General features: G+C 54.2%; 9 protein-coding genes across 9 annotated transcripts in view; 3 read left to right on the top strand and 6 right to left on the bottom strand.

Moving 5' to 3' along the window:
• Positions 1–3,893, bottom strand: part of BDZ99DRAFT_496341 (intermediate filament protein-like protein) — a 4,372-nt gene extending 479 nt beyond the window's left edge. The window contains exons 1-4 of the mRNA XM_033723438.1: positions 2,970–3,893; positions 1,111–2,923; positions 841–1,055; positions 13–782 (exon numbers count right to left, since the gene is read on the bottom strand). Of these exons, the coding sequence (XP_033580281.1) occupies positions 13–782; positions 841–1,055; positions 1,111–2,923; positions 2,970–3,830 (3,659 nt within the window). The 5' untranslated portion in view covers positions 3,831–3,893. The remainder of the gene's footprint in view (positions 1–12; positions 783–840; positions 1,056–1,110; positions 2,924–2,969) is intronic.
• A 1,496-nt stretch (positions 3,894–5,389) lies between these two features.
• On the top strand, positions 5,390–6,709 carry BDZ99DRAFT_382497 (uncharacterized protein; the record flags this gene model as incomplete). The annotated part of the gene is made up of 5 exons (XM_033715281.1): positions 5,390–5,524; positions 5,576–5,762; positions 5,814–5,990; positions 6,041–6,495; positions 6,554–6,709. The coding sequence occupies 5 exons, from the start codon at positions 5,390–5,392 to the stop codon at positions 6,707–6,709; spliced, it is 1,110 nt and encodes a 369-aa protein (XP_033580280.1).
• A 473-nt stretch (positions 6,710–7,182) lies between these two features.
• BDZ99DRAFT_253679 (vacuolar protein sorting-associated protein 11) lies at positions 7,183–10,658 on the bottom strand. The gene is made up of 8 exons (XM_033713716.1): positions 10,597–10,658; positions 10,476–10,547; positions 10,125–10,424; positions 9,441–10,076; positions 9,160–9,393; positions 8,774–9,109; positions 8,184–8,726; positions 7,183–8,133 (listed from the first exon to the last, which is right to left on the bottom strand). The coding sequence occupies exons 1-8, from the start codon at positions 10,609–10,611 to the stop codon at positions 7,351–7,353; spliced, it is 2,919 nt and encodes a 972-aa protein (XP_033580279.1). The 5' UTR covers positions 10,612–10,658; the 3' UTR covers positions 7,183–7,350.
• Positions 10,659–10,801: 143 nt separating this feature from the next.
• On the top strand, positions 10,802–13,123 carry BDZ99DRAFT_568534 (RNA-binding domain-containing protein). Its single transcript, XM_033727795.1, has 5 exons — positions 10,802–11,251; positions 11,303–11,332; positions 12,222–12,457; positions 12,506–12,764; positions 12,815–13,123. The coding sequence occupies exons 1-5, from the start codon at positions 11,030–11,032 to the stop codon at positions 12,815–12,817; spliced, it is 750 nt and encodes a 249-aa protein (XP_033580278.1). The 5' UTR covers positions 10,802–11,029; the 3' UTR covers positions 12,818–13,123.
• Positions 13,124–13,893: 770 nt separating this feature from the next.
• Positions 13,894–16,102, top strand: BDZ99DRAFT_411968 (aldehyde dehydrogenase, allergen Cla h 10). Its single transcript, XM_033716636.1, has 4 exons — positions 13,894–14,152; positions 14,272–14,671; positions 14,801–15,390; positions 15,459–16,102. Exons 1-4 carry the CDS (start codon positions 14,091–14,093, stop codon positions 15,898–15,900), a joined length of 1,494 nt encoding a protein of 497 aa, XP_033580277.1. The 5' UTR covers positions 13,894–14,090; the 3' UTR covers positions 15,901–16,102.
• A 124-nt stretch (positions 16,103–16,226) lies between these two features.
• On the bottom strand, positions 16,227–18,556 carry BDZ99DRAFT_507324 (nucleoside hydrolase; the record flags this gene model as incomplete). Its single annotated transcript, XM_033724237.1, has 8 exons — positions 18,466–18,556; positions 18,292–18,395; positions 18,103–18,215; positions 17,990–18,046; positions 17,901–17,935; positions 17,546–17,854; positions 17,244–17,427; positions 16,227–16,816 (listed from the first exon to the last, which is right to left on the bottom strand). Exons 1-8 carry the CDS (start codon positions 18,502–18,504, stop codon positions 16,227–16,229), a joined length of 1,431 nt encoding a protein of 476 aa, XP_033580276.1. The 5' UTR covers positions 18,505–18,556.
• A 213-nt stretch (positions 18,557–18,769) lies between these two features.
• BDZ99DRAFT_460571 (uncharacterized protein) lies at positions 18,770–19,110 on the bottom strand. Its single transcript, XM_033719415.1, has one exon. It carries the CDS (start codon positions 19,064–19,066, stop codon positions 18,872–18,874), a length of 195 nt encoding a protein of 64 aa, XP_033580275.1. The 5' UTR covers positions 19,067–19,110; the 3' UTR covers positions 18,770–18,871.
• BDZ99DRAFT_460570 (SURF4-domain-containing protein) lies at positions 18,919–20,458 on the bottom strand. Its single transcript, XM_033719414.1, has 5 exons — positions 20,196–20,458; positions 19,993–20,105; positions 19,431–19,924; positions 19,314–19,378; positions 18,919–19,263 (listed from the first exon to the last, which is right to left on the bottom strand). The coding sequence occupies exons 1-5, from the start codon at positions 20,360–20,362 to the stop codon at positions 19,191–19,193; spliced, it is 912 nt and encodes a 303-aa protein (XP_033580274.1). The 5' UTR covers positions 20,363–20,458; the 3' UTR covers positions 18,919–19,190.
• Positions 20,459–21,390: 932 nt separating this feature from the next.
• BDZ99DRAFT_473990 (uncharacterized protein) lies at positions 21,391–22,485 on the bottom strand (the record flags this gene model as incomplete). Its single annotated transcript, XM_033721862.1, has 1 exon — positions 21,391–22,485. The coding sequence occupies one exon, from the start codon at positions 22,483–22,485 to the stop codon at positions 21,391–21,393; it is 1,095 nt and encodes a 364-aa protein (XP_033580273.1).
• Between the last annotated feature and the right edge of the window lie 1,208 nt (positions 22,486–23,693).

The raw sequence follows: 23,693 nt of genomic DNA, 5'->3' as shown, positions 1-23,693 counted from the left end.
CAAAAAACTTACTTCAACCGCTGATTATTCACCGTTGCCAAAACCCTCCGACTCGCGGCCTGCGCATTCGCCCTGCCCACCACACTCCCCGCCAGCTCCGGCACCAGCGTCGCGAGCACCAGCCCGGCCTCCTTGCGACTGCGCGCCTTGTCCGCCGCCGTGCGCGGCGCGGCGGCGGCGGCGGCCTCGCGCAGCGTCCCGCCCGCGGGCCACATGGTGTCGCGGGCCAGATCGAGGTACTTGAGCACGTTGGCCTCGGCCAGGAAGAGCTTGGCGTGCTCGCGCACTTTGCGCTCGATGGTGCCGCCGAGCAGCTGGTGCAGCACGACGACGACGGCGCGCCCGCGCAGCCAGTTGGTCTCGCGGTTCAGCTCGAAGGCTTCGAGGAAGAGGTCGCAGATGGGCTTGACGAAGGGCTCGAGCTCGCGGTTCTCGAAGGCGCGCAGCTCGGCCTCTGCTTCGGCGTCGGTGGTTGGGTGGTCGGGGCCCGCGCCCAGGAGGGTAGAGGTCGGGACCACTGGGGCGCCGCTGCCGCCGTTTTGGGCCAGCTGCGATGTCGCGGCCGAGATGAGGTTCTGGCCGGCGACGGAGAGCTGGTCGAGGACGGGGATGTTGCCGAGGAATTCTTCCATGCCGTCGGTGACGGAGTTGTAGATGCGCGTGACGAAGTCGCGGCTGTCGGAAGCTTGGGAGGAGTTGGGGTCTGTAGGGGAGATGGCGGCTTGAGAGAGGAAGGCGCGGAGTTCACGGCTGCGACAAATGGCGGGGATGAGGAGGAGTTCCTGCGGGAGCGTGCTGTTAGTGGAGGATGGGAGTGTAGTGTGAGGGCAGAGGCCATACCCGTAGATATCTTTCTAGTCCTAGCCTTCTCTTCTGTAGGAAGTCTTTCTGCAACTTCAAGACCATCTGTCGACGAGGGAACTCAAGATTTCTGACTTGTGGATATTTCGCGCGGAGCCTTTTGTTCAGGTCATGGAACTCGCTATATCGGCGTGTCACCACCCACGCTGCAGCGGGCATTTGGTCTCCAGCTCGACGTCGGACCTCAATGACGTCTGCACAGGTTAGTCAAGACCTCCAATGGTAGCCATGGCGTAAAATTGAACTTACACATTGCGTATTCTCGACCGTCCTCTTCGTTTCCCACCATGATAGATTGGATGAAGACAGTGGCACGGCCGTATAAGCTATTGTCACTTTCTTGAACAATGTATTGCTGCCTCTGTAGCTCTTTACGATGTATCTCTCTCTGTAAGCTTGCTTTAGATTTACGGAGAATTCTAAGCTCTGCAGCATTGTTTGTCAGTTCAGCCTTCGTAGTGAGCGAGTCCACGATAGAATCCTGTGCTACCAGTCTCTCGATATCTGCAGTGAGGGCGTCAATCGCTTCGGCTAGTCCTAGATCTCCAGGAGCAGCTTCGTGAATCTCTTCGTCGTCAGTATTCTGAGCAACGTCAGGATCTTCAACCTCGTCTTCAAGGAACTTTTCCTCATCGCCGAACAGGTCGTCTTCTGTGAAGACTCCAAGACGAGATGGTTCGCCGACGAGTCCAAGAGAGGCAATACTCTTCTTCTCCCTCTCCTTTTTCGACATCAATGGCATTGGCGAAGTAGCACGGGGTAGCTCGATCGAACCTTTCATGGACTCATTGTCCAGAGGAGAATTGAGAGCACTGACGCCCTGCTCAGAGAATATTGACCCTTTGTCAGGCTTGTCCTCCATAATATCGTTCAATGCTGCTTGCATGGCATCAACGATCTTAGCATCGTTACCAGCGGGACGTGCATGTTCAGGCTCTGAGTCGAGGCTTTGTGTAGATCGAGCCAGGGGATCGCTATCGTAGTCGTCGTCAAACAACGGCGCACGGCCCCCATCTAATGAGCGTCTGAGTGGGGGTTCTGTTTCAAGAGACTTATTGTAACCTTTGAGATCTGACGAAGACACAGCGGCTCTGCGTAGATCGGGGACGTGCAAAACGTGTCGTGACGTCTGTGCACGAGCCATTTTAGCAGGTGGTATAGTGGGAGCTCTCGTAGCATTAGGAACGCTATTATTGGCCTTCGTTGGACTAGATGGGCTTGGGCCAGACGCTTCGTCCAAGGCGAGTAGCTTGAAATAAAGATCCGACTTCTTGAAACGTCGAAAGTGGGGTTCCGTCATATCTTCATACACAGCCGTTTGAGCCTGTAGAATAGCCCTACGAGCTACCTGATACTGTAAAGGGGTAGCGGTTCTTCCAGCTGCCAAGAAGTCTTTGACAGCTTGTCGAGCCTGGGGTGTAACTTTCAGCTCGGGTCTCGTTAGGTAGTCATTGTTTATTTGCGCAAGATCAGCACGATCTGAGTCTGTCCATGAGGCCTTTGTTCCAAAGTAGTCCTCCGGTTCGTCTGTACCTTGCTCTAGAGGGTTGCGAAAGCCATCGACGACAATCCAGAACTGGACTAGGCGCATAAGATTCAAACGATCCATGTACTCCATGAAACAAGATAGCCCAGTGGCATCATATAGGATATCTCTCAAAGATGCTTTCTCGAATTTGGAGGCCGTTCTCCTGTGCCCCGATTGGGGCGGCTGAATTGACAGTTTTCCTTTGACTGATCCCCCGGCACCCAGAGTGGTAACCTTTTGGTCTAGGATTCGCTTTGCAGTCTCAAGCCGGCGAAGATACATAGAGTCTTGCCCTTCTACAGCTGATTCCCGACGTAGTTGTCCTGCAATCTCGCTCCGGAAGCGGCGTGCATCGGCAAGGGTGTTGGTCTGCCTGATGGCTCGAATGAACCTCTCAAATTTTCGCTCGTTGTCGTTAGGAGACAACTTCGGGAACTGGACGTTCTTTGGAGATATTGGCGAAGGGGGAGCATGCTCATCGAGAGCAGCGCGGAGCTTGCGAACTGTCTTGCGGTCTTGTAGCACGCTTCGGCCCTGCAATTCGATTAGTAGACGTCAAATAAACACTCGGCTACCTTACATATGCCTCCATCAATTGATTCCATGTGTCCGGATCAGAGAGCATTTGCATCACCGGAAACAAGACTGCGCATGCGACTACCTCCTTGATCAATACGAGCACAGTAGAGCTAGTGGTCATGGCCGGTGGTAGGACTTTCGGAATCAATCTTGTGACGATGCTTCGCAAATACTGTTGCTGTACAAGTTTCGTATTCGAAGACGCCAGAGACGCTGCTGAGTGCAATTTCCCATCCTTATACTTGGCTGCAACAGCAAGATCGACCTCTTCAGATTCCGTGAGACTGCGAGTGAGCTTTTTGCCGCGAACAACTCGCTCCGCCTCATAGAAGTCTTTCATATGTCCAGTAATGAGGGGCACCATTCTAGATACCACCACTTCGACTATGTCCACTGCAAACATCCTATCCCGTATATCCACCAGCGCAGCCCGGACTGCTCGATCAACCTCATTGGTGAAGGTCGGCCTTGGACTGATTTTTCCGTACCAAGTTTGCACAAAGTCTCGAAGTGTAAGGTCGATTAGGCCATCAATTTTATCGGAAATGACAATTGATTGTGGATATAGCCGCTCTTTTTCGTATAAGGACCTCTTGGTCAACGCCCCCGTTTCCGCGGTCCATAACCCGGGCGCAACAAGTGCCACCGTCCTGCTTCCGTATAGAGCCTCCCCATTATTCCAGTATTGCAGATCCCTCGAGGTCGTGAGTGTAAACCATAGCAGGAGGGCGGCGGTGCTGGCAACGCCGGCGCAGAAGGCATAGGGGAGATAGCGTAGGGTGGGGATCCAGTGGGTGACGAATCCCCAAGCGATGAACGCGACGATTGCTGCGATAATTACATCTCGGCGGCGAAGGGCCATAGTCCAGGAATGTCCGTATGCAGTCGATCCGGCATCTTGTTCTGGCTGGCGTGCAGTTGGGAGTGTTGCCAGGTGTAGCGATCAATCGCATCACGAAAGTTGATGCCGGGGCTCGGCGGGTCATGTGAGCCTTTCACTCGAGCCCTCGAAGCAGATCAACCCAACTCCAGACACGACCACCACCGTCACAAGCCGACGCCTGCTACCGTCTACCACTTACTGTGGCAGATCTCAGCTTAAGACGAGGAACCTTTTGTCTATCATCCCACCCGGATCGGCCCACCTGCGTTTCATCAATCGCTTCCCAAGTTGACGAACGAGAGACGAGACGTCCCCATCATCGACTAGCACACCGTTAGCACGAGCAATGCATGGGCGACGACTGCTACACGAGCTGCCTCGAGATCATGCGGGTATCTTGAAACGGCCCAGTGAAAACTACCGACGAGCTACAGCGACTCTCGCGCCATAACGAGGAATTGCCAACTCCGTGCCCACGACAACCCCCCTTCAATCATGAAGTGGGTTGTCAATGACTTGTTCTCACTGAGTCGCAGCAGCGTGTTTGATAAGCTCTCAACCTCTTGTTTTCATTCTATGCGAGTGGCTGCATCCTTTGAATCCTGCACGCTTCCTCTTGTCTCCTCGTTTCGAGTCAACTACACATATACGCCGACAGCCGGCGATTCAGAAGCACTATACGCAAGCAGCAGACCCTCCACCAAAAGGCGAAGAGGAATCATGGAGGTTGCAATTGTGAGTTGACGCTGGCAGCCACGTACGTCGTTGCTTGCGTTGACAGCATGCACCCCGCTCCATTCAAGACCCTCATGAACAAGCTTTGGCGATATCCATCTCGCAATGACTTCGGACTCAGTACCGAGGAGACATCTAAGCTGATAACAGATCACCGGTGGCTCAGAGCACTTAGCGGCATGCGGAAAAGTGCTTTTTCTTCCTTCGCTCCCCACGCCCTTTGCCACCTCGAGCCTAAACCTGACGTTTCCGTTTCCGCATGCATGAAATCCCTCGACTACCCCTAACACCCTACGGCTATCATGTACCTGCATGCACCTAACAGGCGGGGTCCCTTGATCAACCTACGAGAGACGTTTGGAACATTTTGTGGCTGGCGGCTTGCGGAAAATACCTCCAGATGTCAGCCAAAATGTAGAAATGATCAGAGACGCCACGACCTGATGAGGTAGGTGAGAGAATACGCACAGTACAATGCCACGTTCCGACCAGCAACCCATGGGGCGATGTTTCCAGTTTGCCCAATGAAAGCCTCACGCTATTCTATTTTCTTGCCCAAAACCTGTCTCAACTTTATGTTGCGGCAAGGGTTGAGCGCGTTGCTTTTTCTCCAACCTCGAACGAGATAAGCCACAAGCAATGATCCTCCCGCCTCTGCAACCCTGACAGCAATCAGCTTTCTTTACTTCCCTTCTCTGTGAGCAAGGTTGCTCGATAAGATATGCTCCCAATATATATGATCAAGCCGCAAGATCGAGGCTTGCACGTTTGACAGCGTCGATCATTCTTCAGTACTACTCAATATGTTTCTATCACCGAGAGGAGAGCCGTTGTCCGCACCCGCTAAAAGGGCTGAGATACATACGCTGAATATCGTCATCCTTATTGTCGGCATAATCTCTGCTGTAGGTGCGGGATGGATTGTTGTCAGCTTCATAGTTAGTTGATAATTGCGATCCTCTCGTAATGATAAATCCTGACTCTCAAAGCTTTTTAGATCCGTCAGAACATTTCGGCATCAGCTTATTCTTGGATTGGCAATCAGTGACTTCTTGATGGCGGTTAATTTCATGTCTTCATCTGCGGTCAACATCTCTGGTCACATCATATCAGAAAAGCCACAGGAGAAGTTCTGCGACTTCAACGGCTTCATGACCCAAGTTTTCGTCGTCCAAAGTAAGTCCATCGCTTTGAGGTGCTGCTACAATTAGCTGATGCTCAGTGAAGCGGATTACTGGGTCCTGCTCATTGCCGTATGCACCTTCTTCATTGTAGCCAACTACAAACGCCAATCACAGTGGGTGCAAGAGCACCGTATCATTCTCTGGTGTTTACCATGGGGATTTTCCATCTTATGGGCTGCTCTAGGAATGGGCCTCATCGGGTACGGCGATATCGGAGCATGTACGTCTCGACTTCAAGACCGCAGCCTCCAACTACTGACAAATTCGCAGGGTGCTGGTTCACATCCGACAAAACCCGCCTCCTCGTCAACTTCATTCCCCGCTGGCTCATCATTATCGCCATTCTCGCCCTGTACGCCCGCCTGTACCTCCTCATCCACAAAGCCCACAACCGCTTCCACAGCTTCGACCACCCCTCCGGCTCCATCGAGCGCACCCTCGAACCCGAAGCCTCCTCCGTCTCCTCCACCGCCCGCATTGGCAAGCCCGCTACGATTTTCTCCTCAACTCCCACCCGCGACTCCGAAAGTAGTCCCGATGCCGACCCACCCCTCCGCCTCATGACGCACACGCGCGGCCCGAACCCCGTGCTGAAGAAAATGGCGTACCAGATGATGATGTACCCAATCGTATACATGATAATCTGGACAATTCCAACGGCTGTCCGCATCTACCAAGCTGTTACGGGAAAGCCGGCGCCGTTCGGTATCGCGACGGTTGACAAGGTAAGACCACCTCCCCGCTAAACCTAGATCTCTGCAACCCCTACTTATCCACATACAGTCGTGCATCGTCATCCAAGGCTTCGCGGATGCGCTAATCTACGGCTTCAACGAGGCGTCGATAAGTGTATGGCGCGCGAAGTTCTTTCCGCGGAGGCATGCAAATAGGGCGAACGGGGGTACTGCGCATTCGAATTCTAACCACTCTCGTTTCTGACACAGCGAAAATTGTCAATGGGGGGAAGGGGAGGACTTTGGTTTCGTACTATAGCGCGATCTATATCCCACGGAACGATGTCCTGCTTTCTTGCTATCGGTTGTGAGCGGTTATAGTGATATCCTAGACAGAGTAATGAGAGCATTCGGACTGAGTTTCTGCTTGATGCGATGGAGACTCGGTTATGATAGTATCCTAGAGAGATTAATGAGAGAGTTCGGACTGAGATTCTGTTTTGATGCGATGGAGGTTGTCGGAAGCTGTGTTACCACTGTCAAGGCTAGCTTGAGTGAATGGTTATCGTGAGCGATACTCGTGATAAGCCGACCCGGTTCCCGTGCTTAGGTCGATGTTGAGAAGTATGCATGGGAGTTGGCCTACTACCTAACCCTCACGCCAAATCGATACAAAACACGCCCCAATCAGCGTGGCAATTCTTCTCGCCATCCTCGAGGCTCTAAACCAGCCTACAGAATAAGCCCAACTGTCCACGTAGTCGAGAGGCGGAAACGGGAGCCAGCTGTATGATCTGGACGTGAAGATCTTATAGGTAATGCCACGACATCATACTAGATGTCATTTCCAGTACAGCCAAAGAATTTCAGCTTCGATTACGCTATCGACTCCACACACTGCAGCAGCTACTCCGCCGCACCAACCCCCATAACCCCCCTCCCAAACCACTCACTAACCGTCCCAAACTTATCCCTACTCCTCTTCAGCGCATCCAGGAACAAATCATGCCTTTCCGCACTCTCAACCTGCGCCTTTCGAATCGCCCTCACCGTCGCATTCTGCGGCGCACAAAGCGGGCACTCCACGTCCTCTTCATCCTCCTCACTCGTATTCAAGCAGCTCCGATGAAAGCTATGCTTACACAAAAAGTGCACCGTGGGCAAGGACAACGGCCTGGCGCAGCTAGCACACCGCGTAGCCTGGAACACGACAGGCTTGGTGTTGAGAGTTGCGAGGTCAGCGCGCTTGACGTCCGTGTCAGCGCGGAAGGAAGTGATCATGCGGCGGTTGTTTGCGATTTCGAGGCGCTCGCGCTCGATAGTGGCAGCGAGATAGTCTTTGACCATGCCCATGGTGGCGACGCCGTTGACGCTGAGGGTCTGGATGACTTGGAGCGGCGCCATGAGGCCGTCATCGTCGATTTTTTGGAGCACGGCGTGGAGCTCGTCGCCGGCTTCTTCGAGGATGGTGGGGGATGAGGTGAAGTAGGCGAGGGCGGCTGGGTAGAGTTGCGGTTCTTCGGGGCCGTATTTGCGCAGCGCTTTGATGGCGCCGGCGGTGTCTTTAGCAGAGGTATAGGAGCGGAAGATGTCGAAGCGGAGTCCTTGTTTTTCACGAACGAGGATAGTGCCGTCGCGGTAGTTTGAGAGATGCGAAAGGAGGAGGACATTTGATGTGTCGATTGGTACCTAATTATGATTAGTGTTTTTGTTAGAAGTTGTTGGACTAAAAAACTTACGTCTTTACCCTCGATCAACTTCTTCGCTTTCGTCTCCCATAGCTCTTTCTCGTCGTCCTTCTTCGAGCTTGCAGTATGAAGATACATTTCGAACAGGGTTGTGTAAAGATCACTCTTGTTATCTTCGCTTAGCTCGTCTGCTTCTATACATGCTTCTAAGAAGATTATGAACTCTCCGGAATGGTCCACAAAGGCGGAGAAAGCGGTCCTGGGCTTTGGCACTTTGTACTCGGGAGGCGGTTCGTCAAGATTCGTCTCCACGATCTGAGCTTGACTGAGTGTCGTCTTTTGCTCCCCAGCAGAAGCAGGCGACCCTATGGTGTTCGTGTTCATGTATGGCAAAGGCAGAAGAGCAGCAAGATTCTGTACAGCGTTTGATGCTAGTCCCATGCCCATACCTTGCGTCGCAGGAGCATTCTGAATGACAATAGCATCCTTTTTCGGTCGAAACCGACCGGTATAGTAGTCGATAAATATCTGGGTAGCGTCTTTCGGGCAATGCTCGAGTAAGACAGTCGCGTATTTCATGAGATTGTGATATGACTATCGATGTGAGCAAAGTAAGATATAGGCTCGAAAGTTCAACTTACAGTCTCCGGCTCCAACCGCCAAATGTACGCGAGAGCCTCTGCATATCGTTTCGAGTCCTCAATCAAGATATCGACTACCAGTTCATGTTCTTCGTGCTTTCGTGCAAGAAACGCGGCTTGGTCATAGTAACCGCCCTGACGACACATTGAGATGGCTGTGTCCAAATCAAACTTGAGATCGCCAGGCGATTTGATGAACTCCTCAAGTTTGTCCACGTCCTTCAGTTTTGCGTAGCAGTTTAGAAGTAATGTGGTGTGGTCTGACGTGGCTTTATGATGCTCGTGGAGCTCTTCCAGATACTCAATTAAATTATGAATTCTCTGCGTGTCGAGGAACTAGTAATTGTATTAATTTGAAGAACTTCACAAAAGCATAAGAAACTGACCTTTCGAATGACCTGAGAAGGCTCTGTATTGTCAATTGCCTTCAAATACATTTGCATAGCTGTGTCGTAGTCTTGCTTGCGATATAGGAAATCTCCGTATTTGCGCAGGATGACGTTCTTCTGGGTGGCGTCGAGTCCTGCTTTTTGAGCAAGGTTGATTGCATAAGGGTACAGGTCCCGCTGATATAAAAGCTCGAGTTTCTGCGCGAATGGCTTTTCGTGATACCGGAAGATCTGAGGGGTCAGTATCACTCTTGGAGGCAGATAGTCGCGAAACGCACCTTGCCATCCATGGTGAGAACGAAGAGATCACCCCATTCAGACACTAGACCTTTGACTTGCGAGGTCAAGGCCTCCTCGTGCGCTTTGAATTTAAGATCTGTATTGATCAATGTGAAGCTAGAGGTGTTGAAGAGGTCATCGGTATGACCTCCTCCGAATGATCGCAAAGGTCCGGTCCGAGTGATTGTGTTAGACTTTGGGGGTGAGACTACGGCGACATAATCCTTGAATATTGTGATCATCTTCTTTTCCCCTTCGAATGCGTATACCGGCCCCCGCCCTTGAGGCCCATAATAGTATATGGCATCATCTCTTGCTACGATGACATCGCGCGTGGTTTTGTCGACAGTCATACATCCTACTCCACAACCAGTTTCGTCCAGCGATCTCGCGGGCTGGCCTTGACCTCGACCCGATATGATCAGAGTCGCAATCCGTCCCGTGGTCGCGATGTATAGGGTTGTTATACTCCCTTCCCGAAACTCGATACCAGTGATCGGCTCTTCAGACTCAAAGACGGTCCGCTGTCTCGCACCTCGATCGTGTATCAAGTCGCCTCTCACTACGGTCACCGCGCCGTTGGCAAAGCCTACAGCAAGCTGCGAGAGATCGTCCAATGCCGCGAAGGCGGAAATCTGATCCGTCAGATAGTGTCACAATACTGATAGAGAGTGCACGCTCACTGGAAACTGTTTCCGGCCATTGTGTATCGTGAGGGTACTCTGACACCGAGGGGTTCCAGACTTCTTCTCCAGCTTATCGAGTGCCCACACCTTTAATACCGGCTCATTCGAAAGGTCCTCAGCTATCGTGACCAATAGAGCCGTACCCTGCACCTGCTTCATATGCGTAATGGCTCCGACATCATGCGCCTTGAAGGACCGGACGACCTTGAACGACTGCGATAGGATTCGGACAGTGCCATCTGCGCTTCCAAAGAAGACGCTTTCCGATCCAGACGCTACCGAAGTGATATTCCCTTGCTATATGTCTTGTTAGTACAACTGTCCGAGTACGGCAGTAGGAGGAATTACCTCAGAGAGGGCGGCACTCTCGTCGTCTGGGAGCTTGACTTGGGAGACATCGAAGAACTTGAACTGTTTCCACTGCGACTTATTAGCTTCTACACCATACATAGAACAGCAGAAGCCTTGCCGAAGCCAGCGCCATTACTATCAGCGAGCCATATCCACCGTCTGGCGCAACAGATGTGATGCTGCCTCGATAGACACCTGCCGTCGGGACTCGGTGGATGTTTTCGCCGAGGACGCCAAGAGAGTCCGTGCGTCATGGCTGAGTCATAATTGGGCTTAGCGCCGCTGCCCTCCTTTCCTTATTGTCTCCGTCTTCACGCGCCCTCCTTCGCGCAAACCACCATCACGACCTCGCCGTCGCCACACCGCCGCTGCCGCTGCTCGCACTCTAGCATCACAGAGCTCGAGCTGTCCGCTGACTCTCATCTGTTCTCAAGGTTCTAGCGCACCAGATCAGTTCTGCCACTTCTACAACGACCGGTCGTCTGCCAATCTGACCGTCTCCGCCGCTCTCACCAACCTTTCACTCCATCAACGTCGAACCATCAGTCATAATGGCCGACAAACTCAACCAGTCGCTCGACGACATTCTCAAGACTCGTCGCGACACCCGCCCGAACCGTGGTGGTCGCCGTGGAGGCAAGGCTGCCGCTGCTGCTCCGCCCGTCGGCGGCGTCAAGAAGAATACTAGGGCTGCCGCAAAGCAGACCGGCAAGCATAACGCCCCGACTGGTCCCTCCGGAGCTACTGAGAGCAAGATCAATGTCAGCAACCTGGTCAGTATCCACGAGATCTCCGAGAAATTGGACACTGCTAACAGTTCACAGCCCAATGACGTTGATGAGCAGCAAATCAAGGTATGTTGAGCGCGAAAGGCAACAAAGCCTTCAATCCTTGTCTTTACGACCGGCGGTGCCCGCGATGTTTACGAACCTACCTCCCTTTCGAGCCGTACAGTGTACGTGCATATACAATCTGGGTAGCCAAAACCGGCTTCTCTGACACTCTTGCTCGCTTTCATAAGCTTGATGCAGAGGACGACGAGTTGAGCATGGAGACTTCGTCGCTGTAAAGCCTGTTCAATTTCATGACTGCCTGGCAAGCAGCTCATCGAAGAGCATGGCAAAGACAAGTGTTGGCACGAAACCCCTATGGATTGCTCTGGCTCCTTGAGGCAGAGATCCGACAGATACCACCTTGTGGATGTTACCACTTGTGGATGCAACTGTTTCAGCGAGCGTAGCAGTGAACCGGCAGCACAGCAAACTTGATAAGCAGACCACCTACGGCATGAGTACACCGTTGGTCGAACAGAGAATCTTCAGAGGGATGGGCACACGAATGGTTAAGGCAGATCGCACAGACAACGTCGTCATGCGAAAAGGGAAGTATCACGAGAAAGACTACGGGATTAGCTTCGTTTCTACTACGACTGCGAACCTGTTCTCAGTCTTTGTGTCCCTAGGCTCTGTCAACCCCTCCTGGTAGCGCGATATGCGACACTGGAAATGATGGTTGGCATTTCGACGGTGGACTTCGACGATGGTGTCTCGACTCACTAACTATCACTGCTCGCTCGCTGGTCTTCTGCTCTGAGGATGTCTACCTTGGGCTGTTTCCCTAACCGGTTTCCGGTATTTCCGTTTACACGGCTAGTTCAATGCGTACTTTTGGATTTTGCCCCGCCGGCCGTAAAGAGCGATACAACTTCTCGGAATGCGTAACTAACCAACCCCCCTTCGTTAGGAGTACTTCATCAAGACCGTTGGACCCGTCAAGAAAGTCATCATCACCTACGGACCCAACGGCGTCAGCCGTGGCATTGCTGCGATCACCTTCGCGAAGGCAACCGCCGCCGCTGAAGCGGCCAAGAGCCTGAACGGTGTCAAGGTCGATAACCGCCCGATGAAGATCGAGGTCATGGTCAACCCGAAGGATCTCCCTCCGGCGGCGCCGGTCAAGAGCTTCAGCGAGCGCGTCTCGTAAGTAGCTTAAACGCATTCTCAGTCTTCATGTTCTCATATGTACAGTCAACCGAAGAACGCCGCCAAGTCGCAGCCAAAGCCGGCCACCGCAGGCAGAGACGGCAAGGGAACCACCCGCGGACGAGGCAAGACGGCCCGTGGCCGCAATGCTGGTCGCGGAAAGCCTAAGACGGCGGACGAGCTCGACGCGGAGATGGCTGACTACTTCGTCGGCGATGCTCCCAACGGCGATGCAATGGTCACCAACGGTGGTGCTGTTCAGGTTCCGGCCGGTGGAGACACTGGTATGGACGACGATATCTTGGTAAGCTCCCACGAATAAGTACACGAGGCACAGGGTACTAATATAGAAAGTGATCGGGTCGATGCGCTATCAGCATGGTTGCCGGGGTCGGTACAGGTCTTCGGGCAATTTGATACAGTATCAGCATGGTTGCCGGAGTAGGCACAGTTCTTCGGCAATGGGTGTGGACGGCGTTCCACGGGTACCCTTCTTCTATCCGGGGTTTTGTTTCCAGATTGATTGGACCACTCTTCTTGTTGGGTTGTATAACAGACTGCCACACGGACATTTCCTTGCTTCAGGGTAGGCGAGCGATGGAGTATCGAGCGGCTAGGGCTTCACAATGAGCAAAGGCTCACCCAATACATTGCGTGCACCCCAACACAGTTCTCCAGTGACATGCGCGGTTATCAGTCTGGCGTGCAGTGCGAACAAAGAAGCTACGAAACACCAGTGGAGTGCACGGCGGGGCAGGGTCACGAGGGCGGTCGCTTCACTGGCGTCGGATGAGCGCGTCCATTGATCCAGCGGGCTTGCGAGGCCGGCGGACGTGATAGAGCAGGCGTTGGTGCGGGAGCGACGGGACCCAGCAGCTCCGTTTGTGCGGAGAAGGGCCATTGCGGCGTGATATCGAGCCATTCGAGCCGCACTACGCCTCCAGTCTGGCCCGGATGAGGAGGGTACCATGGCAGTGCATGCATGCCAGGGCGTTTGACTTTGTCTCAGCCCCCTCGACCTGAGCTGGGGGGTTTGCTGTGGATCTCGCTCGAAAGGAACCCGACGACCGAACTGTGGATCTGGGGACCAAGGGCGGGAGGGCTTGAGTATCAGGGCGCAGGCAGAAGACACAGTCTGCAGCCTCCAACGCTGCATACGGAACAGCAGCGCGGCAGTTTAAAGGGAATATGGGGCATTCCGCGGACAGATTAGTATTTCGCCCAGCACTGTAGGCATTGGATGCTTGTCAGGCAGCCCTGACGTAGGCCAGAGGCCGCCCGGTAGGTCATAATTTTTGTGCAGTGGGGGAGGGCGTGGAGCGCATTGGCTGGAGCTGCGAAGAGGTGCGGGGCAATGCCCCTCACTGTCGCCGCCAAAACAGCTGCGACTGCGTGCGTGCGGGCATCTCCCGCGAGACCGAGGCCAGTGAGCACCCTCGCGAGCTGCTGCTTGGTGATCAGGGAAGGTGGAGCGGCGACGAGGCCCTGGGCCCGTCGAGTGCTGTCCATATAAAAGCCCTCCGGCGCCCCATGTTGCTGTGCAAAGAACCTCTTCTTCCCCACTCCCACCACCACCCGTCACCCCCACCAGATCCAATTCGATACCCCCATACACTACACCACCGCAATCATGGGACTTACAGCCAAGCTCCACACGCCTCACAGCGGCGACTATGAGCAGCCCACTGGCCTGTGAGTACCTCTTTGACTCCAATCCCCCAATTGCCGACGGACCGAGCATCGCCGCCCCATGGATGGCGAGCCCTGTCTGGCAAAGCTGCAATGTGTATGCAATTGCTGACCCCTCTCAGCTTCATCAACAACGAGTGGGTCAAGGGCGTCGACGGCAAGACCTTCGAGGTCATCAACCCCTCCACCGAAGAGGTCATCGTCTCGGTGCACGAGGCCACAGAGAAGGACGTCGATCTTGCCGTAACCGCCGCACGCAAAGCCTTTGAAGGCCCATGGCGGAGGGAGACTCCCGAGAACCGTGGCAAGCTGCTGGTTAAGCTCGCCGACCTGTTCGAGAAGAACGTCGACCTTCTCGGCGCCGTTGAATCGCTGGACAATGGCAAGGCTCTCACCATGGCCAAGGGCGACGTTGGCATGGCTGCTGGCTGCCTGAGGTACTACGGCGGCTGGGCCGACAAGATCGAGGGCAAGGTCATCGAGACTACACACGACGCGTTCAACTACACCAAGAAGGAGCCCGTAAGCACATTTCTCTCACGTCAGAATCACCAGCATCACTTCACCGCTATAGCTGTCAGCAGCAATGCACACCCCTGAACACAATCTCAGCAGCTACATGGAGTCTCAAACAACGCTGACAACTATTAGATTGGTGTCTGTGGTCAAATCATCCCATGGAACTTCCCCATCCTCATGTGGGCATGGAAGATTGGCCCCGCCATCGCCTGCGGTAACACCGTCGTCCTCAAGACTGCTGAGCAGACTCCCCTCTCCGCCCTCGTGGCATGCAACCTCATTGTCGAGGCCGGCTTCCCACCAGGTGTCATCAACGTCATCTCCGGCTTTGGAAAGGTTGCCGGTGCCGCCATCTCCTCGCACATGGACATCGACAAGGTCGCCTTCACTGGCTCTACCGTCGTCGGTCGCCAGATCATGAAGGCCGCCGCTGGCTCCAATTTGAAGAAGGTCACTCTCGAACTCGGTGGCAAGAGCCCCAACATCGTCTTCGCTGACGCCGATATCGACAACGCCATCTCGTGGGTCAACTTCGGTATCTACTTCAACCACGGCCAGTGCTGCTGTGCCGGTTCCCGTGTCTACGTACAAGAAGATATCTACGACAAGTTCATCGTGCGATTCAAGGAGCGAGCGGCCGCCAACGAGGTCGGCGACCCATTCCACGCCGACACCTTCCAGGGACCCCAGGTTTCCCAGCTACAGTTCGACCGCATCATGGGGTAAGTCACATGATCCCCCAACTACTTCCATATGTCCCTTCCCCTAAACATACACTAACATCACCCAGCTACATCGAGAGCGGCAAGAAGGAGGGCGCCACCGTCGTGACCGGCGGCAAGCGCAAGGGCACCAAGGGCTACTTCATCGAGCCGACCATCTTCAGCAACGTGACCGAGAACATGAAGATTGTGCAAGAAGAGATCTTCGGTCCCGTCTGCTCCATCGCCAAGTTCAAGACCAAGGAGGAGATTATCAAGACGGCCAACGCCTCCAACTACGGCCTCGCCGCCGCCGTGCACACCTCCAACCTCAACACCGCGCTCGAGGTCTCCAACGCGCTCCGCGCGGGCACCGTGTGGGTCAACGCCTACAACATGCTGCACCACCAGCTGCCGTTCGGCGGCTACAAGGAGAGCGGTATCGGCCGCGAGCTGGGCGAGGCCGCGCTAGATAACTACACGCAGATCAAGACAGTGAGCATCCGTCTTGGCGATGCGTTGTTCGGTTAGATATAGCGACTTTGAGTGGACAGGAATCTCGGGGGAATGGTAATGACTGAACCAGAGGATGTGCTACGATTAAGGAATGGCGTCGAGATTGAGAAACTGGACTACTGGGATACGTGGTTCTGATATTTGTATATATTACCTCTCTTGCGCACCCCCCGCCCCCTTTTGAAGCAAAATCAGAAGAAAGCAAAACTCTTACTTGAAAACGTCTTATTATTGTTGAGTGATGAGATCTGATATCTGATATCTACTTACGCCCAAGTAAACTAACAAACCCCTCTGTCTGCCTTCAAATTCCTATTTATCTCCACTCCCTCCTCACTCACTCACTTCCTCACTTCAAACAACTCCCCGCCCCCCGCCCCCGTCGTCGTCGTCGTCGTCGTCGTCCCAAACACCCGCCCCAACAGCACCCCCTGGAACACATCAAACCCGGGACTCCCCACACACACCCTCACCGCATTCCCCCGGCCGCCCAGCCAGCGCCCATGATCCCCCACCACCTCCTTCTCCACCTCCACCTCCCCCTCTTCATCCCCCCCATCATCCTCCTCCTCCATCCGCTGCCGCCCCCGCCCATCCACCACGCAAAACCCGCGCGTCCACTGCCCCGCCGTCTCGACCCGGACATCCTTCACGACCGCCGGGAACTCCACGCTGGGGGCGGCGGCCATGGCGTACCACACGCAGCACGGGTCGTGCAGCTGCAGCGCGACGGCGTCCGGGGGCGCGGTGCGGGCGGCGGCGTCGAGGGAGGCGATTTTGGCGAAGGTGGGGGCCAGGAAGGCGGCGGTCCAGGTGGCGAGGGGGGAGGGGGAGGTTAGAGGGGGCGTGTTTTGGGGGGAGGAGGGTGCCAGGAGGGGGAGGGTGTGTGCGGTGAAGGTGCCGCGGGTGAGGGCGTGGGGGGTTGTGATGTCTGTTGAAGGGGGGTTAGTTGGGTGGGTAAAGGAGGGGAGAGGGTTGGATTAGGGTGGCGGGGAGCAAGTTGGTGATGGAGGGAAGAGGGGGGGGGGTTCGAAGCGAAGTACTGAATTGGGTTGGAGTAAACAGGTGGAAGAGGAGGGGTAGGTTGAGGATGGAGAGAGGGGAGGGGTGACTGAATTGGGACGGATTTTCGAAGCGAAAGATCTGAGACCAGGGGTGGTGGGTGAAGGGAGGGCTTGGCCGAATTGGGCTCTTTTTTCGAAGCGAAAGATTTGCGACTAGGGTAGGGGAGTAAAGGAGCAGTCTCGATCCGAGAAGCGGTTATGCAAAAACGGGGTTGGGGTTGGAACGAGTAAAGAAAAGAGAGGGTGCATGAGATGAAGGAGAGATTCGGCGCGGAAACGGCACACCCCACTTACCGAGCGGGAACAACGTCAGCTTCAGTTGCCGGGACAGCTTCGTCGGATAGGGCGCCAGGAGAGCGTCCTGGTTGCCAGGCGGTGTTGGCGGCATGGTCATGCGGGGGTGGGTAGATGTGAGAGCGAAGATGCGGGCGGCGGCGACGCTGTCGGCATAGGTGTTGAATTCGGCACCAGGGGTCATCTGGGGCAGGGGTTAGTTGGGTATAAATAAGAGCATACCCCATAGATTTTCTAGAGAGATTTGAAGGTTCGAAGAGGCGGGTACAAATGGTACTAGGACAAGATCGGCGAATACTCACATTCCCTGGAACATCAATCGCACCACCCATAACCACAACCTCCTTAGCACGGAGGAAGGTCTCAGGATCAATAAAAGCAGCAATTGCAAGATTAGTCAGTGGCCCAATGGCTACAATGGTAATGGTGTCTGGCTCGTTTTCGCGAAGTAGACGAAGCATCTCTTCCGCCGCGGGTTTGGTAGAGGGCGTGAAGAGAGCATGGGATGGGTCTTGAGCTTCATTCGCTGCGGAAACTTCTTCAGGGTCTGAGGAAGAGGCAGCAGCTTTGAAGAGGGACTTCCAAGTATCCGCTGGCGTGAGGTGAGGATGCTATAGTTTGTTAGCGATTTGAGATTGCGATGGTATGGGAACGTACGCTGTGGTGGATGCCTCCGAGTCCATCGATGCCGTCTAGAAGAGTTAATATCGAGGTTAGCAGACGGTGAGTTTTCTGGGAATACGCACGGAAATAATCTGCCAGCATAATCTGATCTGCAAGCGGCTCCTCTGCTCCAACAGCCACTGCGAACTCTATCAGCACCGCAGATTTCATCAACGAAAAGTGGTTTCAAGCTCACCGATAGGCTTGCAAGCCTTCAACGCCTCAAACCCCTCTGGCTTGCCGTTTTCCCTCCGCCATGTCTGCTCTTTCTCGATATAATGGAACAAAGTGACAACATTTCTGAGACAGCTGTGAAATAAAAAAGACTCAGCATAGACAATCTTGGGATTATGGAAGATGAAGAAGAAAGAAAGTGGAGTCCAACCTTTGGACCTCAACGTTTCCAAAGGTCAGAGACAACAGCAGAACTTCTAATTCCTCTGGCTTGGCCGCAAAGGCAAGAAGGATAGCCAAAATATCATCGACACCCTAGAATGATGGATCAGCTTGTGTCGCTAGATACACGTGAAGATATTGAGAGCTCGCGTCAGCAGCTTACCGGGTCCGTGTCGATGATGATTCGGTTTCGTGGCGCCATGTTGATAATAGAGAGGACTTCAGATGCTCGTATACGCTGTCGAAAGTCTAACAAATACTAAGGTGTGAAGACGACGGTCGGAGTTTTATAAAGGAAGATCTGCACAGATTAGCTCAACAACATGAGGCTTGGCTCAAGGTTGATGACATAACTTCGTGGACTTAGTTTCGCCCAATAAAGAAGCTGCTCACGAAAATTGGTGGAAACCTGTCCGAAAGTACCTATTAGTGGTCAAATGAGGCCGCGGTTCTGAATTTGTCATGGTGTGTGAGGGTTTCGACTGAAACGTCGCCGGAATCCGCCGATACTTCTCAAGCACGGGCTTAATCTACGTATCATTCTGAGATAGGTCGAAATGGCAGACATATCACAGGAGTGATCTCAACATAATACATGTCTCCTTGATTCTTTGGTCTGCATACTTAACTTGTATAGAGAAAAACATCAGCAAATATGCTATCAAGTCCACAGGCACCACTGCGGACCAAGAGGAAATCCAATTCGCGATATAATAAACGCCTTCTCGATGATCTACGACGCAGCCATCCGGACTCCACGCCATGTTTTTGGGTGTCATACCTCGCCTCCGTTTATCGTTCTCACAATAATAAATGAAATTGTGACTCTGCTGACTGAGCTCTGCTTGTCACTAATTGATGAACCCCCGCTGCTCAAATCGAACTTGTTTAATAGACCTTCTTCTTCTCGTCTACACTGAATTGTCCGGGCCCCATGTTGACTAGGAGAAGGAGACCACCACTGAGACGTGTTAGCTAGAATCCGGGTAGTTCTCGAAATATGAGACCTACACAATGGATAGGATCTGGAAGAAATCGTATTTGGCGAAGTCCTTGTGGGGATGGTGAGGATGGAGCTGCATAGCTAGTCAGAATTGAGCGGTCTGGAGTTGCAAGACTCAAACATACCGTCCAGAAGTTGTTGACCAGCACATTGAAGATGCTGAGAATGATAACCAGCATAATGGCGCTCCATTTTGATTTGAAGCCCACAACGACCATGACGCAGGCTCCGAAGCCTATAATGCTGACTAGGACTCTCCAGAAGCTCCAGTCGCCGCGGAAGACAAAGCCAATGAATAGGAAGATCAACAGGATCCTTCCTGCCAGTTGGAAATACATCTTGCGGTCCTTCTCATCAATCTGTGGTAGTCCGGCTGGCGCAAACCTCTTGCGCACCCACGAATCGGAAAGCACCATGAGGAGCCCGCCCATGACAGACAGATTGCGGAGGAAGAAATTGAGGTCAAAAACTAGTCCGTATCCAACTCCTTGCAACACAACCACGCCCATCAACCCTGCGACGCCATAATCCGAGTGTTTTCGAACGATAATCATGAAGGAGCACGCGACCATGGCGACGATGTTTACGATGAGGAAGAGGTGTGTCAGGCCATTATAGACTGTGAAGCGAGACGGTGTCAGCGGATTTTCCTTATTGAAGTTGCTGAAAGCAGGCGGGCGAACTCACTCCCCCGGTAGGTATGTAGGTATGTGAGCTGGTCGTTCCACTGGGTGAGAATGCGCAGCGCATCTTCTAAGAATGTCACGACGATTAGGAATCGTCCAATTGCTGGTAGATAGCTATTGTGCGCGGTGCATGGTCAGCACTGCGTCCAATCGAACCACACTTTTCTCACACCCTCGAAATGGCTGAAGCTGCGGAACACTCACGGCTTGATGGGGTCTGACACGGTGTCTAACCACTCCTCGACCTTGTTCGTCTGCTCTCGGAGCTGGTCCAGCGGACTCGGGTCGTCTGTGGCAGAGCTCCTGCCCGGGTTGCCAAAGGGACTCTGGTTGCCGAGGTGGTAGCCGGCCGTGCCTCGTATCTGCGCCATGTTTGCTGTGCAAGAGACTGGAGGCGGCGAAGAGGGGAGAAAGGTGGGCGAGGGGCGAAGAGTCGTTGGTGTTGGCGTGGGGCACTGTGGTGGTTGTCAAGGGCTAGGGCAAGGTGGCCTCTTATACAGAATGCACGAACGTTACAGGTGTGCTCTGACGGCAACTAAAGTGCCCGTACAGTCTGGGGCGTCCAACGGCCGGGCGTCTACGAAACCAGCTAGCTTATTCCGCCGCGCTTTTGTTCGCGGCGATGCGCTCGAGGGCGATTCTTTGATGACCTGAATCTCACGTACGTCTGGTATTTTTGGTGCCTCGCCAAGATTCACCGCCACACAACGTGGCGGCATTCCATGACCTCGCATACACCCAATTCTCAGCACCACCGTATTGTTGTATTGCACCATCAAGTGGCGTATTCCCTGACCCTCGGAAGACATGCTACCTTTGTAAGGGACAGGAAAGACCGCTATGAGCCTCGATCCCGGACAGATCACCTGATTTATTTCCACATGGGTACCACGAAGGTTTTATATTTGAATATACTACAATAGCCAGTTCAATGGACTTCATGACCGGAAGTGCCAACCCATTCCAGAAAAGAGAAGCCAGGGAATGGGTAATAGTCGGAGCGCAAAATCAGAATAAGCAAACCACTCCCCAACCGAGAAAATTGAAAGAAGAAAAGCCAGACCAATTTCCAGAAGACCCCACGCAGTCCATGCAATGCGAATGATGCCCTTTTGGTGTGCAGCTGTTGTTGGCGCCGAAGATGATTGCCCCCGCTAAAGCCGCGAAATTCCCTGATGTTACATATTATAGCCATGGCTGCCTCATCCACTGCAAGACAGAAAGAAACCGTCGACCGAAAAGAAGTCTGTGCAGATTCTGATACCCTTAAGGTTGGAGTATTACTCTGAACCAAGAAAGGCGAGCCGCGTAAGGTGGAGGAATTCAAGCTTCAACGGGATGGCCCACTCCAATGAGTGTTTGGTGAGGTGCTCTGGACCCTTGCACTTCAGGTTGCTGTTTACACAGCCCAGTCCGAGTCCAGAGGATGGTAGACGGCACCCGGTTGAGCCGACGTCGTATATTGGGCTTGAGTCTTGTTCGCGGGAGGCGCAGGGGCAGGCTTGGAAGCCGGTAGCTCGACTGGAACGATGCCGTTTTCACTCCCTTCAGCGCTCGCACCCTTTGGCTTCTTCGCCTTACGGCCCTTGGGCACCGTGGTCCATTGGGAGTCAGCCATAGCCAAACGCATTTGCTCTTCTTCACTCATCCAACGGTCGTTGTTGGCGACGTCGTCGGTAGTGGCAGAAGATCCGGCCGGGGCTCCCTCGCTGGAGCTCGTTGTCGACCGTCTATCCTGCTCGACCGGGTCGAAGGTGTCGAGTAGTGGCTGGGACTCGGGGATCACGCTGCGCACAGCCGTGTTAGACGCGCCGTTGCGCAGGTTCCAGGCGTTCGAGGTTGGTGTCTTCGCTTGTTGAAGACCATTCTTCGCCGGTTCACCGCGAGCCTCCCGAGCGGTCCGACGCTGCTTCTCCTCAAGAGCCTTGCGTTCCTTCTCCTCCTGCTCGCGTTGGAGCTTCTTCTCCTCTACCTTCTTCTTGTTCTGTCGTTGTTTCTTGGATTCTAGAGTCGCAATCCGCGGCTGATGAGCCTGCCTCTCACGAACAGGTTGGGTAGGTTCTGTCAATCGGAGGACAGATGCAGAAGTGGCCTTTGGCTCCAACATGTCCGACACATCCCTTCCACTAGCTTTGGTAGCTGTGGCGTTGGGCTTCGGAGAAACAGCCGGAGATAGATCGTCATCCCCTTCGCCGCCTGTAGTAGAAGAGTTCGCGGACATGTTAGCCGCGACCTTTTCTTCAGTCTCCTTCGCCGCTTTCTTCGCCTTTCGGGCAGGCTTGGATTTGGTAGCTTTCTTGGTCGCTCTTGGAGTGCCTTCCCCCGGACCCTTCTGCTTGTTGTCATCTCGTGGTACGTGGATGGCACGTTGGGTAGCTCGGCCACGGTCCTTGCCCCCTGCGGGCTGCTGCTTTCGGGAAGTATAGTATAGATAGGCGGCGGCAAATGCTAGGAAACCAGCCCAAGACACCGCTGCGCTCTGCCAATTCTCCATGTTGAATAGTTATCGACACAGTATCTCTCTACATGACATGATTAGCGGGTGCGCAAGCGTAGAGGAGCTGACATCGTACAGTGACGTAAGGTATAAGGGGTATCAGAGGGATGTTTGACCGGAGTCAGCTCCGTCAAAGCGTGAGTGGAGGAGGCTCAATTGCAGCAATTGTCGGGGTGCGGATCTAGCGCGAGGGACAGCGGTTCGAGCTGTCCAGAGCAGATGCAAGGGCAGCTGGGGGCGGTATCGGCGTTTCGAGCCTGCTGGAGGAAGCCTCCAAGCGGCGAGAATGTAAGTTTAGCTGCTAACGCCTCGAGTATCCGAGCTATCGGGAGCGGCGGCGGGAGGGTAGAAGAGCTCTAAGAAGGGGATAATACTGTGGTGAGGTGAAAGCACAGGGATCTGAGGCTGGAGAGTTGGCTGTGTTTCGATAATGCGTTGATGATGGGCAGCGCCGTGCGACGAGCTAGATTGATGCTCTGAACACGGGGCTTCGGGGGCGAGGTGGTGGTGGTGGTGGTGTAAGAAGAGTGTGGTGGAAGAAGAGGAGTGAGCACTGCAGCGATGGAAGCAGGTGACGGCCCTATATGCCAAGGAGCAGCCGCCGGCAAGGGCCAACGTCCCCCAGAAAATCGATCGGCACAGCCCTCCACAACGCCTTCGCACGCTTTGGGATGGCCCAGTGCGACGCTCTTTGACGCCCTACAATTGTCCCAGACGATGTCGCCACACTGGTGAAGGCAGATGAAGCGCAGCCGCGACAACCCAGACGGCACCAAGCGTGCAGCGGGCCTCCGCGAGGCCACCACAGAGGCCACCTTTCACCCCCAGCGGCGTCTCTGCGCCGGCGGCCTGGAGCTCTCTGGGTGCCGGATGGGCACATGGGCTGGATGGGCTGTTCACCGGACCTGCATGTCGTTCGACGCAGACGCACGCCCAGAAGAGGCAGCCCAGATTGCAGCTAGCCACTTCAACATCGCACCCACCTGCACCACCGTCACCCACGCCGCTGTGCCCTGGGAGCTTGCCCGTCGCGCCGCGCAGAAGCCCATGCTTCCCCGCAATTTGTCACTCGAATTACCCTGACAATCGCCCAACTGCAGCTGCCGGGCTCGCGTTGACGCGGCCGGTCCGTTGGCGAGATTGCGGGCTCCCGCGTCCTTCATTTGGAGCTCCGCAGGGGGCTGGCTGCTCTCCGAGGCCTCCGT

This window comes from Mytilinidion resinicola (assembly GCF_010093595.1).
Source record: "Mytilinidion resinicola strain CBS 304.34 unplaced genomic scaffold BDZ99scaffold_5, whole genome shotgun sequence".
In the NCBI taxonomy this organism is placed as follows: Eukaryota; Fungi; Ascomycota; class Dothideomycetes; order Mytilinidiales; family Mytilinidiaceae; genus Mytilinidion; species Mytilinidion resinicola.
The sequence above is the reverse complement of the archived record's forward strand: the minus strand, read 5'-3'. Positions and strand labels throughout refer to the sequence as shown.